We start from the raw sequence: 15690 nt of genomic DNA, 5'->3' as shown, positions 1-15690 counted from the left end.
TGCCACAGGGAAGGTAAACAGTGTTTTTTGACCAAACGTCAATAGTATAGAATGAAATAAAATTAAATTTGCCAAAGAATTTGATCAACATATATCCATAAACAAGTAAACTATAACATTTTTTATTTTCTCCATAAGAATAACATGGGAATTTTAAATTTGCATTTTTTTAATCTTCTCCGTAACCATTAGGCATACAACAATGCTTCAATATACTAAATTATTTCTTTTTTAAGCTCTACAAAATGGTTGGGAAATGAATTCCCAAATTCTATGTTTTTAGGGTCAAAAAGGGGAAAACCCCATTTTACCCCGTTCCCATGGTCCGATCATGCTGGGGTAGCGGATTTTTATCCCCCTGGAATTTTACCCCCTGGGCAAACATGACATCACAAACCAGGGGGTAAAATTCCGGCCGCGAACTTTTGAGTTTCGCGACATCAGCTCGATGGATTAAACGCAGAATTAAACATATATTTTCACGGTTGTGAATTTAATCAGAACACATCAAATTATAAAAACCTAGAGTGTACGGCCCGGATTTTTACCCCCCGGAATTTTACCCCCGGAATTTTATCCCCCGGAATTTTACCCCCGGAATTTTACCCCCAGAATTTTACCCCCTGGCTAGATATAAAAATTAGTGAGAATGATTAATTATCTTCACTCTGTTGTAATTTAATAGTAAACATTTTATTATTAAGTAGCCTATCTTAATTTATTTGTGACATTAACTAATCGAATATGTTTTTAATTTTAATTTTGAGATTCAAGTATTAGGATTCGATCTTTGAAGCCAACTTTTGGTTAATATGACGTATATACAATCAACTGAATGAGATTACAAAATAAATAAATAAAGATAGGCCACTAAATAATGAAATGTTTATAATTAATTAAAAACAGAAATAAGAAAACCAATCATTCAATTTCTAAAATCGGCCAGGGGGTAAAATTCCGGGGGGTAAAAATCCGGGGGTAAAATTCCGGGGGTAAAATTCCGGGGGGTAAAAATCCGGCCCGTACATTTCAGTTGTCTAAACACTAGCTATATGGACAGGGGGTAAAATTCCGGTTTTTATCGCTAATTGAATTAATCACGCTCTGACTATTTTCATTAGACTTCGAAATCCGCGGGGGTAAAATTCCGGCCGCGAACAAACTTTTGGCCACTCAGGTTACTACGTCATAGTGACGTCAGCTTTGCCCAGGGGGTAAAATTCCAGGGGGGTAAAATTCCGGCGACCCATCATGCTGGTTCGCGAACTCGTTCGAATAAATGCAGGTTTAAACGTTTATACCAAATTTCATCAAAATCGGATGATTTTTGTTTGAGTTATCGTGCTAACGGACACATAGCCTATATAACTATATATATATATTTAAATATATATATATATATATATATATATATAAATTTGAACGGATGGTGTTTTAGGCCTCTGGGGACCTCAAAATGAAAACTTAAATCGGTCCTGGGTCCAGATTTTACCATATGTTCGTGAATTTAAATGAATAATACACGAATTAATGAGCTTGGGCCCATTTCATAATAAACTACAAGTTACAAGTTTGTAACTTCTAATTTCCATTAGATTTGCATTGGACGATCAGCTGATTTGCTAATAATATTAGTTTGTACTTTATTATGAAATGGGCCCCTGGTGTCATCTGTCTGCCATGTAATCTTATCAGACGGCTAGCGCTAGACAACACCACTTGCAACGTTGCCAATTCTACCAGGCCGCGGCCTGGGGCCCATTTCATAATAAAGTACAAACTAATATTATTAGTAAATCAGCTGATCGCCCAATGCAAATCTAATGGAAATTACAAGAAACAAGTTGTTAACTTGTAACTTGTAGCTTATCATGAAATGGGTCCCTGGAGTTAAAGGTGGCCGTGACTGTGGACGTAAAGGTATGTACAGTTGTTATGATAGTCTAATTTACAGTTCAGGGGATACACAATGCATTTCAACAGAAAACTGCATTGTACAGCCTCGTTCACACGGGGCGAGTTTACACGCTACTCGCCGGCGTGTAAGAAGCTGGCAAGTTGGCGAGTGTGCTTGTATTCGTTCACACGGAGCTTGTCCACTCGCCAACTCGCTGACGTGTAGTAAGACGCCGGCGAGTCGGCGAGTGCGCTTGTAGTCGTTCACACGATGCTTTTTCCACTCGCTCAGTAGCTTTAAAACCGAATCCTTCAACATCTTTGAATAACACGCGCACAAGCACAAGCAACTGTGTTCACACTGGGCTACTTTACACTCCTACTCGCTCAAAAGCTAGCGATTTGGCGTGTAAAGTAGCAGCAGCGTAAACTTTTTCCAGAGCTTTTTTACAAGCAGCTTTTGAGCGAATACGTCGTTCACACTGAGCTATTTTTCTAGCTGCGTGTAAAAAAGCCGGCGTGTAACTTGTAAACTCGCCCCGTGTGAACGGGGCTTACCATAGATAAAACATGTCTATGATTGTACACTTAAGCCTCGTTCACACGGTGCGAGTTTACAAGCTACTCGCCAGCGTGTAAGAAGCCGGCGAGTTGGCGAGTGTGCTTGTATTCGTTCACACGGAGCTTGTCCACTCGCCAACTCGCAGACGTGTGGAAAGACGCCGGCGAGTCGGCGAGTGCGCTTGTAGTCGTTCACACGATGCTTTTTCCACTCGCTCAGTAGCTGGCTTGAACCGAATCCTCCAACATCTTTGAGTAACAAGCGCACAAGCACAAGCAACTGTGTTCACACTGGGCTACTTTACACGCCTACTCGCTCAAAAGCTGGCGAGTTGGCGTGTAAAGTAGCGGCAGCGTCAACTTTTTCCAGAGCTTTTTTACAAGCAGCTTTTGAGCGAGTACGTCGTTCACACTGAGCTATTTTACTAGCTGCGTGTAAAAAAGCCGGCGTGTAGCTTGTAAACTCGCCCCGTGTGAACGGGGCTTTACCAACAACTTAACCTAATCAAGGTATGGTCGGTATAACAGAAAAGTACCCAAGTAATTTAGTATTTAATTAATAGTTGTTAATGATTAATATTAAGTTTTTTTTTAAAACTAACTTTACAACTACGAAACATTAAAACATTTTGAAAATCGATGAGCTTCGCGATGGCTTTGTTGTTTGCTGTCTGTATGTTGGCAGCTTTGCTTGACAACAGACAAATAAGCAGAAGGAAAAAAAGTATGTCAATTTTCAAAATTTCTAGTCCTGGCGTCTGTTTTGTTTTGTTGATTAATGATTATAGCGTTTGTTTACCTATGTTAGTTGTGTTTTATGTTTACTTGTGTTGTGTTTAAGTTTACGTTGTAGAGTTAGTACTATTTAGAAGAAGAGTTAAGTAGTTTACAATGAGTTAAATTTATTTTGTCAGGAAATTTGAAGGTGAATGGCTAACTCATAGTCATACTAATATTTTAGATGAGAATTCCTGAATGAATTTTACTTATTAAAATATGAAGAGCAATTTTCTGCGTAAGTGTTTTAAGTAAATTAATAAATACTCTATATTTTTAAAACCTTTTCTGGGATTCTGATTTATGGGGTTAAATTTTTTGTTAAATTTGGGAGGTCAACTTTTGCTCATTTATGATAACAAAACTTGGTAGTGTTCCATGGTAGGCTGGTTTTTGCTCTGTGATTTACACTAACCTAGTATAATGTAGGCCTAACCCATTATAATATACAATCAATGACTGATACAATACAGTCATGTTTATACGTGGCCTGTGGAGCAGGCAGGTAAAGGCGCGTACCAGAGTTAATAACATAAAGTTAATTAACTTTTGTTATTAACCAGCAGTCATTGACAAAAAGTTAATAGGCCGAACAGAAAGAAAGTCCCTAAGTTATTAAGAAATTATTTTGTAGGCGTACTTCAGTTTTTGTTAAAAACATTTATGTTAAAACCATTTAAGTCACTCCGCAATCTTGAATCATCGCTCATGCACAGCCAGCAGTTGTAGAATTCAACGGTGGTACCAGAAGTATGAGGTTATCGGTTTGATCCCGAGAAAAGTCTGTAGTTTTTGGATGGTTCATAAGCTTGGGGAGTCATAAAGAGACCCAGTTGTACGTGAATTACACAACTAGGTTTTATCAATAATGGTCTTGGTTAAAGAAAAATTTGATCTTGGTCAGAAACCAAGGTGAAAAAATAAACCATTTAACTGATTGTAGACTGTGTAGAAAATAACATATGAGTGAAGGATGGACATAATAAGCGACAAATTACTGCAACCAAAATTTATGGAAGTTATGGCAATGCATATTTAAAACATACAAGTCACATAAAAGTGTTCTATTTATTTGGCAAAATTAAGTTAATATATGAGCAAACAAATAAAGAAACTGAACAGGTTTGTAATTAATACGCAGGATTTTAGAGACCCTGTTTCAAATTACACTACAGTAGTGACAAATAGCTTGTTTAGCCCTTAGTGAGTAGGCTATAACTTTTCCTGCACCAAAGAATCCCCTCCACTAAAAGCCATGCAAATATTATTAGTATTACATGTACCGGTACCACCATTGAATAGTTGTTACCCGGGGGTTGCGGGGAAGAGAGGGACCTGTTATTAACAAAAGTTAACGGGCTAAAAGAGACCATTAACTTTTGTTAGGTACTAACATTTGTTAAATACATAACACATTTCCTTTGATCTTTACCGACTCTTGATGGATAACAAGGAATTTTCTGTTAAAAACATGAGTTATTAACTTTTGTTTAGAGAAATTTTTGGGCAATTCTGTTAAGTTAATAACTTTTTGTTAAAAACACGTGTTATTAACTCCGGTGTAAAGGCGGCTTAAGGGAGAAGGTTAACTTACTTGCTTCTAATGTATTTCAAGTTACCTGAGGCAAGTAATCTGCCTGCCAACTGCCTTAGATTTAACGCGGCTTTATACATAACTTAGTGAGTCACACAAAAAGATTAAAGCCTTACTTCCTTAATTTTTCAGATTATGACTGATGGAGATGGAAGCCTTAATTTGATTCTCCATGACAATAACAAGGAGATTCCAAAGACTTCATTTGAAAAGAAGAAAGTTGGTAAAGATGGGTAAGAGCTTTTTAATTTTCAATCTGAATTGAAAACTCTGCATAGGCTTCATTACGGTACGGTAACTTACTTGACTTTTGTAGAAACAACCGTGGAAGCCCTTATTTTAAAGTTGATCAATACATATTTTGTGCCCTAATTTGTCAAAATTTAAATACTATTAAGTTATAGGCCTACTTAATGAAGTTAGGTAGTACTTACCAGTAGTCTACTGCTAATCAAATGAAAATTTATAGGTTGATAGGAGGAAACTCATCCAGATTTGGGTATTTTTTAGTTTTATTGTAAGATTTTCAAATTTAGCCTACCTCCCTCAACGTCGATGACCAGCCCTTGGTGGATAACTTAGACAGAATTAAAAACTAATAAATATGTAAGGCGTACATAATTACAAAATAGCCTAATAAGTTCATCGAAAAGTATTATAAAGTACTAGCAGGGTACCCGCCCTTCGTACGGGGTTGGCATATAAGTTTAAAATGCTTCTTGCAGTTATACTCAAGCTTTGCATTTGCAATGGGGTGAGGACAAAGTTTGATCAAATTTGCTTCTTTAAATTGACGGTAAACTAATGGTATTACACATCTACGATAGCCATAATGTTCTACCACTTCACCTAAACAATAAAGAAAAATTAATTATTACGAATTCACAAAAAATCACAAATTATAGTAGGCCTAGTATAGACTCTAGTAGTTAGACTTCAAAATCCACGGGGGTAAAATTACGTCCGCCAACAAACTGTAGAGCTCTCAAGTTACTACGTCATAGCAATCAGTGACGTCAGAATTGCCCAGGGGGTAAAATTCCAGGGGGATAAAATTCCCGGCAACCCTATTGTTTAACACAAAACTCAAAAGCTTCAACTGATTTTGGTTTTTGTCAAGATTTATGTGGCTATTAAGTAAAAACGATTTGTTTCTTGTAGATTGGTACTTCATGTCCACCATTCATTGCCTGGGCCGAAAGGAAAAGTTTCTAAACACCATTTCACCTCAGCGTCCTTTGATTTGGCAGGAGAACGACTAGCAGTGTCTGACTCTATGGGGAACACCTTCATTATAGATTTATTGTATAATAAGTGAGTATTATCAACAATTTAAGTTTATAGGCTAATTTACTAGGCCTTTTGATATCCTACTTGGCTAAAATAGGTTAAAAGCTAAAAGTACTCTTGACAGGAAAAAAGAAGGAATGAAGCTGATTTGTATAGTAAAAATGTTGGATAGTTTTACCAAAGATTAAAAAAAGTTAATATTTGAGCAATTTGATTAATCTTGGGGACTTAATCCAGTTTTAGTAGCTAGACACGGTGTGAACACAAAAACAATTAGTGGCAAGCAACATCCGCGTGCAGGAGCAGCTTCAGGATAGAGTCTCGGAGGGGGGCGGGGGGGGCTTGCCTAGCACATTGTGTTTCAGAAACGCACCCCCTTCATAATCATAGGCTAGTTATATTATATAAATTATTTAAGATGGGGACGCCACTATGTGCGTATTTTAACCCAAATATGTAGGAAGGATGAGTTGCACGATCTTGTAGTATTGTTAGTCACTAAGGTTGATACGTTCCTTAGACACAGCTGTTTATTAATAGCCCATACAGCCAATGGCAACTAATGGACCTACAGTTTATAGTGGAATCCGAACCACACTTTTTCCTTGTAATTAACGAATTGGTCTAAGTATCAGGATAGTACTGCGGATAGTCTTAGTACTCTCTAGTGCGGACGTTAATCCACAACAGGGAGCATCGCATCCACAGTGCATGCCTATAAATATCCACAATTCGTGACCTCCTAGTAGCTGGATTACAGGGCGATGCCACCGTCCCAGTCATAATAGTTGATATAATGTGTATAGTGTCTATAATATTATAATATCAAATTGGGGTACATATTAATATAGGCTTTGTTTTAGTCAATACCGTATCACACTAATTACAAAAAGTAATTAACAAATATGCCTAAATATGTATGTGAGAAAAAGGTTGCTATTCAAGCATAACCATAAAAATCTTAAACTTGTATATTTTACTGTGTCCAAAACTTGGATTAATATTGTTGCGGTTGAGCCTTAAAAGTAGGTACAAGACGATTCTGATTAACGATCAAGAACACTTTTTGGTGGGAGAAGTTTCCAGGTATTGTTGATTCTCAATACTTTGTGACTTTGGATTCAGTACCGAATCAGAATTTTCCACAATCCTGTCAAAATCTGCTTAGCTAAGCAGAAAAATAATTATTTTGTACCTATCTTCTCACCTGTTTGTTTACAGTTTACATGACTTAATGTTTTCTGATAATTTAAATTACTTTACAGATTTTGGATGCTTCCTAAATTGCCAGCAAGTAACTTCATTGTCTTTTCAAAGTACAACCTAAAGAGACAAGAGATCCTGGTTGGAAGTGTGTCTGGTCCTTTGCTTTTTGTCAATGTTGGTAAGTTTTGTCCCCGACATTAGTAAAACATTGATATTGTGTTTATTTTTTGTTCAGGGGTCTTTTAACATTACAGTAGCCTTACTTGATTTAAAATTCTACGATAAAGATTCTTCCGTAAAATATCAAGGGTTATTTGCTAGACAACCGTTGCCACTCAGTGAAGAAACCAAGCAATGAAAATGAAGAAAAGTGATTGTCCCTAATGGTAAAGGACAATCACTTTTCTTTAGACATGGCCTATTGTAAACTAGGGCTTAATGGTTAAATACAATATTTGATTTGGTACCTGTATTTAAGGGATCAGACATTCTTAATGCTGGTTTTTAATTTAAAATAAGACCTGTTGATTAGAATTCAGAACAGATCCTGTATATGTTGTAGAGAGTGGAGAGCTTGTGACATAAAGGAACCTTGTGTGGATAAAGAATTTGCATATCTCTGACTTTCTGTATTTCTTGACTTTCTTGACTTGGAGCCGTACTGTCTCACCGTGTGTGTTGTAGAGAGCGGAGCGACAACTGGAGAGCTTGTGGGTCACAGAGAGCCTGCCTTGCATGTGTCATTCTGTGACTTGGAGCTGTACTGTCTCACTGTGTGTGTTATAGAGAGTGGAGAGACACCTGGAGAGCTTGTGGGTCACAGAGAGCCTGCCTTGCATGTGTCATTCTGTGACTTGGAGCCCTACTGTCTCACCGTGTGTGTTATAGAGAGTGGAGAGACAACTGGAGAGCTTGTGGGTCACAGAGAGCCTGCCTTGCATGTGTCATTCTGTGACTTGGAGCCCTACTGTCTCACTGTGTGTGTTATAGAGAGTGGAGAGACAACTGGAAAGCTTGTGGGTCACAGAGAGCCTGCCTTGCATGTGTCATTCTGTGACTTGGAGCCCTACTGTCTCACTGTGTGTGTTATAGAGAGTGGAGAGACAACTGGAGAGCTTGTGGGTCACAGAGAGCCTGCCTTGCATGTGTCATTCTGTGACTTGGAGCCCTACTGTCTCACTGTGTGTGTTATAGAGAGTGGAGAGACAACTGGAGAGCTTGTGGGTCACAGAGAGCCTGCCTTGCATGTGTCATTCTGTGACTTGGAGCCGTACTGTCTCACTGTGTGTGTTATAGAGAGTGGAGAGACAACTGGAGAGCTTGTGGGTTACAGAGAGCCTGCCTTGCATGTGTCATTCTGTGACTTGGAGCCCTACTGTCTCACTGCGTGTGTTGTAGAGAGCGGAGAGACAACTGGAGAGCTTGTGGGTTACATAGAGCCTGCCTTGCATGTGTCATTCTGTGACTTGGAGCCCTACTGTCTCACTGTGTGTGTTATAGAGAGTGGAGAGACAACTGGAGAGCTTGTGGGTCACAGAGAGCCTGCCTTGCATGTGTCATTCTGTGACTTGGAGCCCTACTGTCTCACTGTGTGTGTTATAGAGAGTGGAGAGACAACTGGAGAGCTTGTGGGTTACAGAGAGCCTGCCTTGCATGTGTCATTCTGTGACTTGGAGCCCTACTGTCTCACTGTGTGTGTTATAGAGAGTGGAGAGACAACTGGAGAGCTTGTGGGTCACAGAGAGCCTGTCTTGCATGTGTCATTCTGTGACTTGGAGCCCTACTGTCTCACTGTGTGTGTTATAGAGAGTGGAGAGACAACTGGAGAGCTTGTGGGTCACAGAGAGCCTGCCTTGCATGTGTCATTCCGTGACTTGGAGCCCTACTGTCTCACTGTGTGTGTTATAGATAGTGGAGAGACAACTGGAGAGCTTGTGGGTCACAGAGAGCCTGCCTTGCATGTGTCATTCTGTGACTTGGAGCCCTACTGTCTCACTGTGTGTGTTATAGAGAGTGGAGAGACAACTGGAGAGCTTGTGGGTTACATAGAGCCTGCCTTGCATGTGTCATTCTGTGACTTGGAGCCCTACTGTCTCATTGTGTGCGTTATAGAGAGTGGAGAGACAACTGGAGAGCTTGTGGGTCACAGAGAGCCTGCCTTGCATGTGTCATTCTGTGACTTGGAGCCCTACTGTCTCACTGTGTGTGTTATAGAGAGTGGAGAGACAACTGGAGAGCTTGTGGGTTACAGAGAGCCTGCCTTGCATGTGTCATTCTGTGACTTGGAGCCCTACTGTCTCACCGTGTGTGTTATAGAGAGTGGAGAGACAACTGGAGAGCTTGTGGGTCACAGAGAGCCTGCCTTGCATGTGTCATTCTGTGACTTGGAGCCCTACTGTCTCACTGTGTGTGTTATAGAGAGTGGAGAGACAATTGGAGAGCTTGTGGGTTACAGAGAGCCTGCCTTGCATGTGTCATTCTGTGACTTGGAGCCCTACTGTCTCACCGTGTGTGTTATAGAGAGTGGAGAGACAACTGGAGAGCTTGTGGGTCACAGAGAGCCTGCCTTGCATGTGTCATTCTGTGACTTGGAGCCCTACTGTCTCACTGTGTGTTCTACATCAGCTATCATATGGGACCTGAGGACTAACTGTTTAGTACATCAGCTTACACTGAGGTCATCCATCTGCATAAAACTGGTGAGCACCAATAATACTTAGCCTTGCATTATCAAATGGGTGTGTAGCAAATTGGTATGCCGATTGACAAACTGATGGTTTCTAAAAGGATTTTGCCTTCCACATGGGTCTCATAGGGCTTTTTGTGGTATGTACTAAGTGAATCAGTGGTTAAAAGAACAAGAATTAACTGTAAATTATTTGCTTACTTATTTTTAATATTAATCAATATTTAGTTAGATGCAAGATTGCCTCTTTTCTTGATTATATGTAGCCTAGGTCAATATGTATGATCATTTTGCTTTTTGGTTCCCTGAAGGGTTTTCCTACAATACGACACAAAAATACTTTGTAATGTGAATTCCAGGGGGAGAAAATGAAATTTTATTTACAAAACAGACTCTAGTCATCCTACAACCAGCCACACTCAAGTCTCTCCCCAGGAAAGGAAGAAATAAAGAAAGAAAGAAATCTGTTTATTTTCCATATTTACAAATTGTACAGACAAGCTTTACAAACATTTGTGGAAAATATAGGTACCTCTTTAGGGGGAACCCTGTGTTGAGGTTACCATCCCTTAATTATACACTATTAAAATTAAGTTCATCCAGTGCAAAAACTAATTTTGTAACACAAGAATATACATTTAAAATAAAAACTAAAAAGAACTCTTGCGAGCATCAGAAACAAAAAATACCCCCGCCGCAGCAAACCTGCAGACTAAGCGAATTTCCATTTGCCTGATTGGATTTACACTAAAATGTCTCCTTAAAAATATCACTCCCTATTTAAATAGCATTGGTTTAACGAGTACTTAGGTTTGCTGCAACAGGGAGAGTAAAAAGGTTTTTAGTAGTTTAGTAATAAATGAATGAATTTTCCAAATTTTATCAAAATATGTTCATAAACAAGCAAACTACAACAGTTTATTTATTCTCCATAAGAATAACATAAGAATTTTAAATTTACAGTGTTTTGGAATTTTCTCCGTAACCATTAGGCGCATAATAACGCTTCAATATACTAAATTATTTGTTTTTTTTAAGCTCTACAAATTGGTTAGGAAAGAAATTGCAAAATTTTGTGTTTTTAGGGTCAAAAATTGGAAAACCCAATTTTTACCCCATAAAACCCCCCATAGACCCCTGTTCCCATAGTCCGATTACGCTGATTCGCAAACTTGTTAAAATAAACTTAGGTTTACACGTTTGTACCAAATTTCATCAAAATCGGATCATTTTTGCTCGAGTTATCGCGCTAACGGACACATATATAAATATATATATATGAATTTGAACGGATGGTGTTTTTGGTCTCTAGGGACCTCAAAATGAAAAAGTAAATCGGTCCCGGGTCCAGGTCTTACCATGAGTACTATGGTAATAGCTTGTTCCCTATATGGGAAATTCGCTAAAAGTGTGTTTTTGAGTAAAATATTGATAGCTTAGTACAAAATAAATAAATTTGCCAAGTTTGATCAAAATATATCCATAAAAAAGTAAACTACAACATTTGACAATATTCTCCATAAGAATAACATGGGAATTTTAAATTTACAATTTTTTTAATTTTCTCCATTACTAACAATCGAACAAAAATACTTTTATATACTAAATTATTTGTTTTTTTAAGCTCTTTAAAAAGGTTCAAAGAGAAATCGGGAAATTTTGTGTTTTGAGGGTCAAAAGTGAGAAAAACCAATTTTTACCCCATAAAACCCCCCGTAAAGCCCCGTTCCCATGGTCCGATCGTGCTGGTTCGCGAACTCATTCAAGTTTATCCCGCTTTACACTTTTAAACCAAATTTCATCAAAATCGGACAAAAATTACTCAAGTTATCGTGTTCACGGACGTATATATATATATATATATAAGTCTATATATATATATACATATATAAAAATTTGAACGAATGGTGTTTTTGGCCTCTGGGGACATCAAAATGAAAAAGTAAATCGGTCCCGGGTCTAGGTCTTATCGTGCCACCTACGGTAATAGCTACTTCCCTATAGGGAAATTCGCTAAAAAAAAAAATACTGTAACTTCGAAAAAATCAAAAGAGGATACTTTTATTTAGTTAAACTTAATTACTAGAGACACAAAATAATAAGTTATTGATATGTTTACAGGAGTGTTCAGAAGGTGGATAACACCCTGGGGTCAATACGGAAGCTCATGGTTTTAACTGATTAATTAATGATTAATGAACTTGATTCTGTGGATGGTTACAGGTAAGGTTCATGCCAGTATCCAACCACATTCTGGGGCTGTTTGATGACAGTTCAGTGCATGTATGGAGACTTGACAGCCTCGTCTGTACCAAGCAGATGTTCCCCGAGGATTGGGGCGGACGTAACATCAGAGCTGTGGCATTTACCAGGTCTGTAGTGTCTATTGTACATTACGACTTTTTAAACTGTTTACTGTCTGATATTACCTTTATTAAATGGAGTCTTATTTACCGTAAAGGTTTTTTTTTTCAATGTGTTACCCCGCTTCAGTTGAGATTGAAGCAGCGATTCAGACTTCACACAATTACCTATCAAATTCTTACAACTCGGAGTGGTGTTAGCCTAATGGGGGCACTGTGCAGTCACAATTAAATGTTAAGAATAATGCAAGCAAACCCAACCTAACCTTTTCATCTCAACAGTTCAAACATTAATTGTAGATGACATGTATGATGTACGTTTCATCAGAGCTTGTAGATCTGTCATTGGGTCAGGATACAAAATGTGTCTATCCGTCATCCGATGGCTATAAAATGCACTTAGTCATATAAGACAAATGTTTGAACTGTGGAGACAGAAAGTTCAGTAGTCTACATTATTCTGATATAAAAATTTCAGGAGGCAATCATGTAGAATCAATTTTAAAGATTTAAAAAATACAACCATTGTGCAAAAGTTTCTTGAGCTGGCTGTTTGTGCAACTGTTTCTTATTGCATTCTGTCGTTCAATGTTCTAAAAATAAATACAACTCATTTTTCAAAATGTTTAATCAATTTTAAATTGAAACAGTGAAATAGGTAAACTTGTTTGACGCTAATCTGCAATGCTATTATTGAGGCCTCAAATTGAAATCAACAAAATTTTAAAGAACATGGTGTGTTTTGATATTTAATGCACTAAAACCGTGTTAAAAATCAAACAAATAAAATAGAGGTTATTTTGAATCCTGTGACTTCCAAGTTACATTTTAGCAAGGCTTCTGATGTAACTTAATTTTGCAAAGCAAAACTATGTTTTTTAATTGGGCATATGATTTAAAGAGTGCACAATCCAATTGATATTTCAAAAGTAAATATTCCTCCTCACCTTCCTACTTGTTGGAAAATCTTTAGCTTTAGACAACATGTGTATTAGATCATATACACAACAATATCCTTGCACATGTTTTTTATCTTGTTACAGCTATCTATCCTACACTCTTATATGAGCAGTGTTTGCTTGAATGTATGCATGCTTGCACAAAGATATTGAAAACGGCTTTGAGGATTTCCTTACATTTTTTTAAATAATTTATTACTGGCCTAAAAACGTGTTTCATGCAGTTAAAACAAACCTTAAAACAAAGAGGTTTTTAATTTATGACTGGACAGTTAGATGATATCCTTACAACTGGAGTTAGCACGTAATAGAAAACCGGCGGCACCGTTGATTCCTCCTGGTATTTCTGATGTTAGCTGCTTGGTTGTTCATTTGTCGACAGGAATGGTAGAGGGATGGTTTTGGCAGGACAGTCTGCAGCCCTAGCTGTGTTTGTGGTGGATAACTGGACCTTACAAAAACTTATCACCCTTCCTGACAACTTCAAGGCAGTCAAACATTTAGAGTTCGTTCCACAATTGTTTGACGGAGGTGCAAACAAGGTAAATGTAAAAAAAAACTCATATTAAAACATTTGATCCCTTCCATTCCAATTGGAAAACATGTTAGATAGGTCTGAAATAGACTGTCCAATAAATCTGTTTTGTAGTTTTAACTAGACAGAGATTAATGCAATGCTTAAAAAACTGCTAGACTAGAATAATGTTAACTAACTATGGCAAAATAAGAGAAACCTTTCTTACACAATTCCAAGGTTTTTGGAAAAAAAGCCTCCCACCATGACATGTCGTAGGCTGGATAACCTCATCCCAGACAGAAGGCATCTTGTAAAGGTAGTCACAAAGGTAGGCTCAATAGTCAGGACAATCTCTGAGTCATGCAACATATCTGCACCTGCACATAGCTTCCATCTACAGGGATAAAGATATTTTACTCCGACCACAGAAAACATACTACTATAACCCAGAATGCCAACCGCATAGTAAAAAGCGTTAAGTACTTTTAGAGAGCTTTGCCTACAAATTGGCAGGCAAAGCTCTCTCAAAGTACTTAACTCTTTTTACCATGCGGTTGGCATTCTGGGTTATAGTAGTACAGTAGACCCTCTCTAATCCGGCACATCATTGTCTACTCCCGCGGTCACGGAAACGTCATCGTTGTCTTGCGTGATACTGTTATTTCCGATTTATAAATCGGAGTCACGGAAACGTCATCATCGACTTGCGCGATCGCGGCAAAATCATGAACATCTCCCGCGGTCATGTAGACATAATCGTTGTCTTCCGCAGTCGCGGCAAAGATTTTATCATCTCCCGCGGCTGTATAAACATCATTGTCTACGACCGCGGTCACGGAAACGTCATCGTCGTCATGCGTGATCGCGGCAAAATCAAGAACATCTCCCGCGGTCACGGAAGCGTCATCGTCGTCATGCGCGATCGCGGCAAAATCACGAACATTTCCTGCGGCCACGGAAACGTCATCATCGTCATGCATGATCGCGGTCAAATCACGAACATCTCCCGCGGACGTGTAGACGTTATTATCGCCTACAAAAATAATGTAATTTTGTAATTTTTTTACTGTGTGGTAAGCCTCGTTCACACGGTGCGAGTTTACAAGCTACTCGCCAGCGTGTAAGAAGCCGGCGAGTTGGCAAGTGTGCTTGTATTTGTTCACACGGAGCTTGTTCACTTGCCAACTCGCAGACGTGTAGAAAGACGCCGGCGAGTCGGCAAGTGCGCTTGTAGTCGTTCACACGATGCTTTTTCCACTCGCTCAGTAGTTGGCTTGAACCAAATCCTACAACATCTTTGAGTAACAAGCGCACAAGCACAAGCAACTGTGTTCACACTGGGCTACTTTACACGCCACACGCTCAAAAGCTGGCGAGTTGGCTTGTAAAGTAGCGACAGCGTCAACTTTTTCCAGAGCTTTTTTACAAGCAGCTTTTGAGTGAGTACGTCGTTCACACTGAGCTATTTTACTAGCTGCGTGTAAAAAATCCGGCTTGTAGCTTGTAAACTCGAGAAATAAAAGATTCTATCTTTTAGCAACCCTTTCAGACATGATCACTAACAGCAATGATTTCAGATACTTGCAGTCCTCACTACCAACTGTGTTGCTTTGTTTGTGGACACAGAAAGTTCAATTTTGCTGAGGAGTGTTGAACAAGTTGAAGGGTGTGTCAGTAAGTTGTATGGTTTTGTTCTTATTCATTGGAAGATATACTTAGATTATCTTACTGCAGAAGCTTTTTTGAGCTATGACCATTGAAAATTTAACAAGTTTCAAGACATTATGAGTTGTTGATGGAGAAGTGTTTTAAATATGCTGATGTGACTTTGTGGTTGCTAC

The 15690-nt window shown here is 38.6% G+C and overlaps 1 protein-coding gene across 1 annotated transcript in view; it reads left to right on the top strand.

The window, feature by feature from the left end:
* Positions 1-3339: 3339 nt before the first annotated feature.
* The window catches only part of LOC129005205 (uncharacterized), a 37597-nt gene continuing 25246 nt past the window's right edge, over positions 3340-15690 (top strand). Inside the window, exons 1-8 of the mRNA XM_054434037.1 lie at positions 3340-3472; positions 4961-5061; positions 5990-6142; positions 7384-7502; positions 8213-10023; positions 12234-12382; positions 13715-13874; positions 15427-15523. Of these exons, the coding sequence (XP_054290012.1) occupies positions 4964-5061; positions 5990-6142; positions 7384-7502; positions 8213-10023; positions 12234-12382; positions 13715-13874; positions 15427-15523 (2587 nt within the window). The 5' untranslated portion in view covers positions 3340-3472; positions 4961-4963. The remainder of the gene's footprint in view (positions 3473-4960; positions 5062-5989; positions 6143-7383; positions 7503-8212; positions 10024-12233; positions 12383-13714; positions 13875-15426; positions 15524-15690) is intronic.

The sequence above is a fragment of the Macrosteles quadrilineatus genome, unplaced genomic scaffold (assembly GCF_028750875.1).
Source record: "Macrosteles quadrilineatus isolate MER2022 unplaced genomic scaffold, UCM_ALF_1.0 Scaffold_17__1_contigs__length_3442018, whole genome shotgun sequence".
NCBI classification, from domain to species: domain Eukaryota; kingdom Metazoa; phylum Arthropoda; class Insecta; order Hemiptera; family Cicadellidae; genus Macrosteles; species Macrosteles quadrilineatus.
Note: the sequence above shows the minus strand (reverse complement) of the source record. Positions and strands in the feature narration are given on the sequence as shown.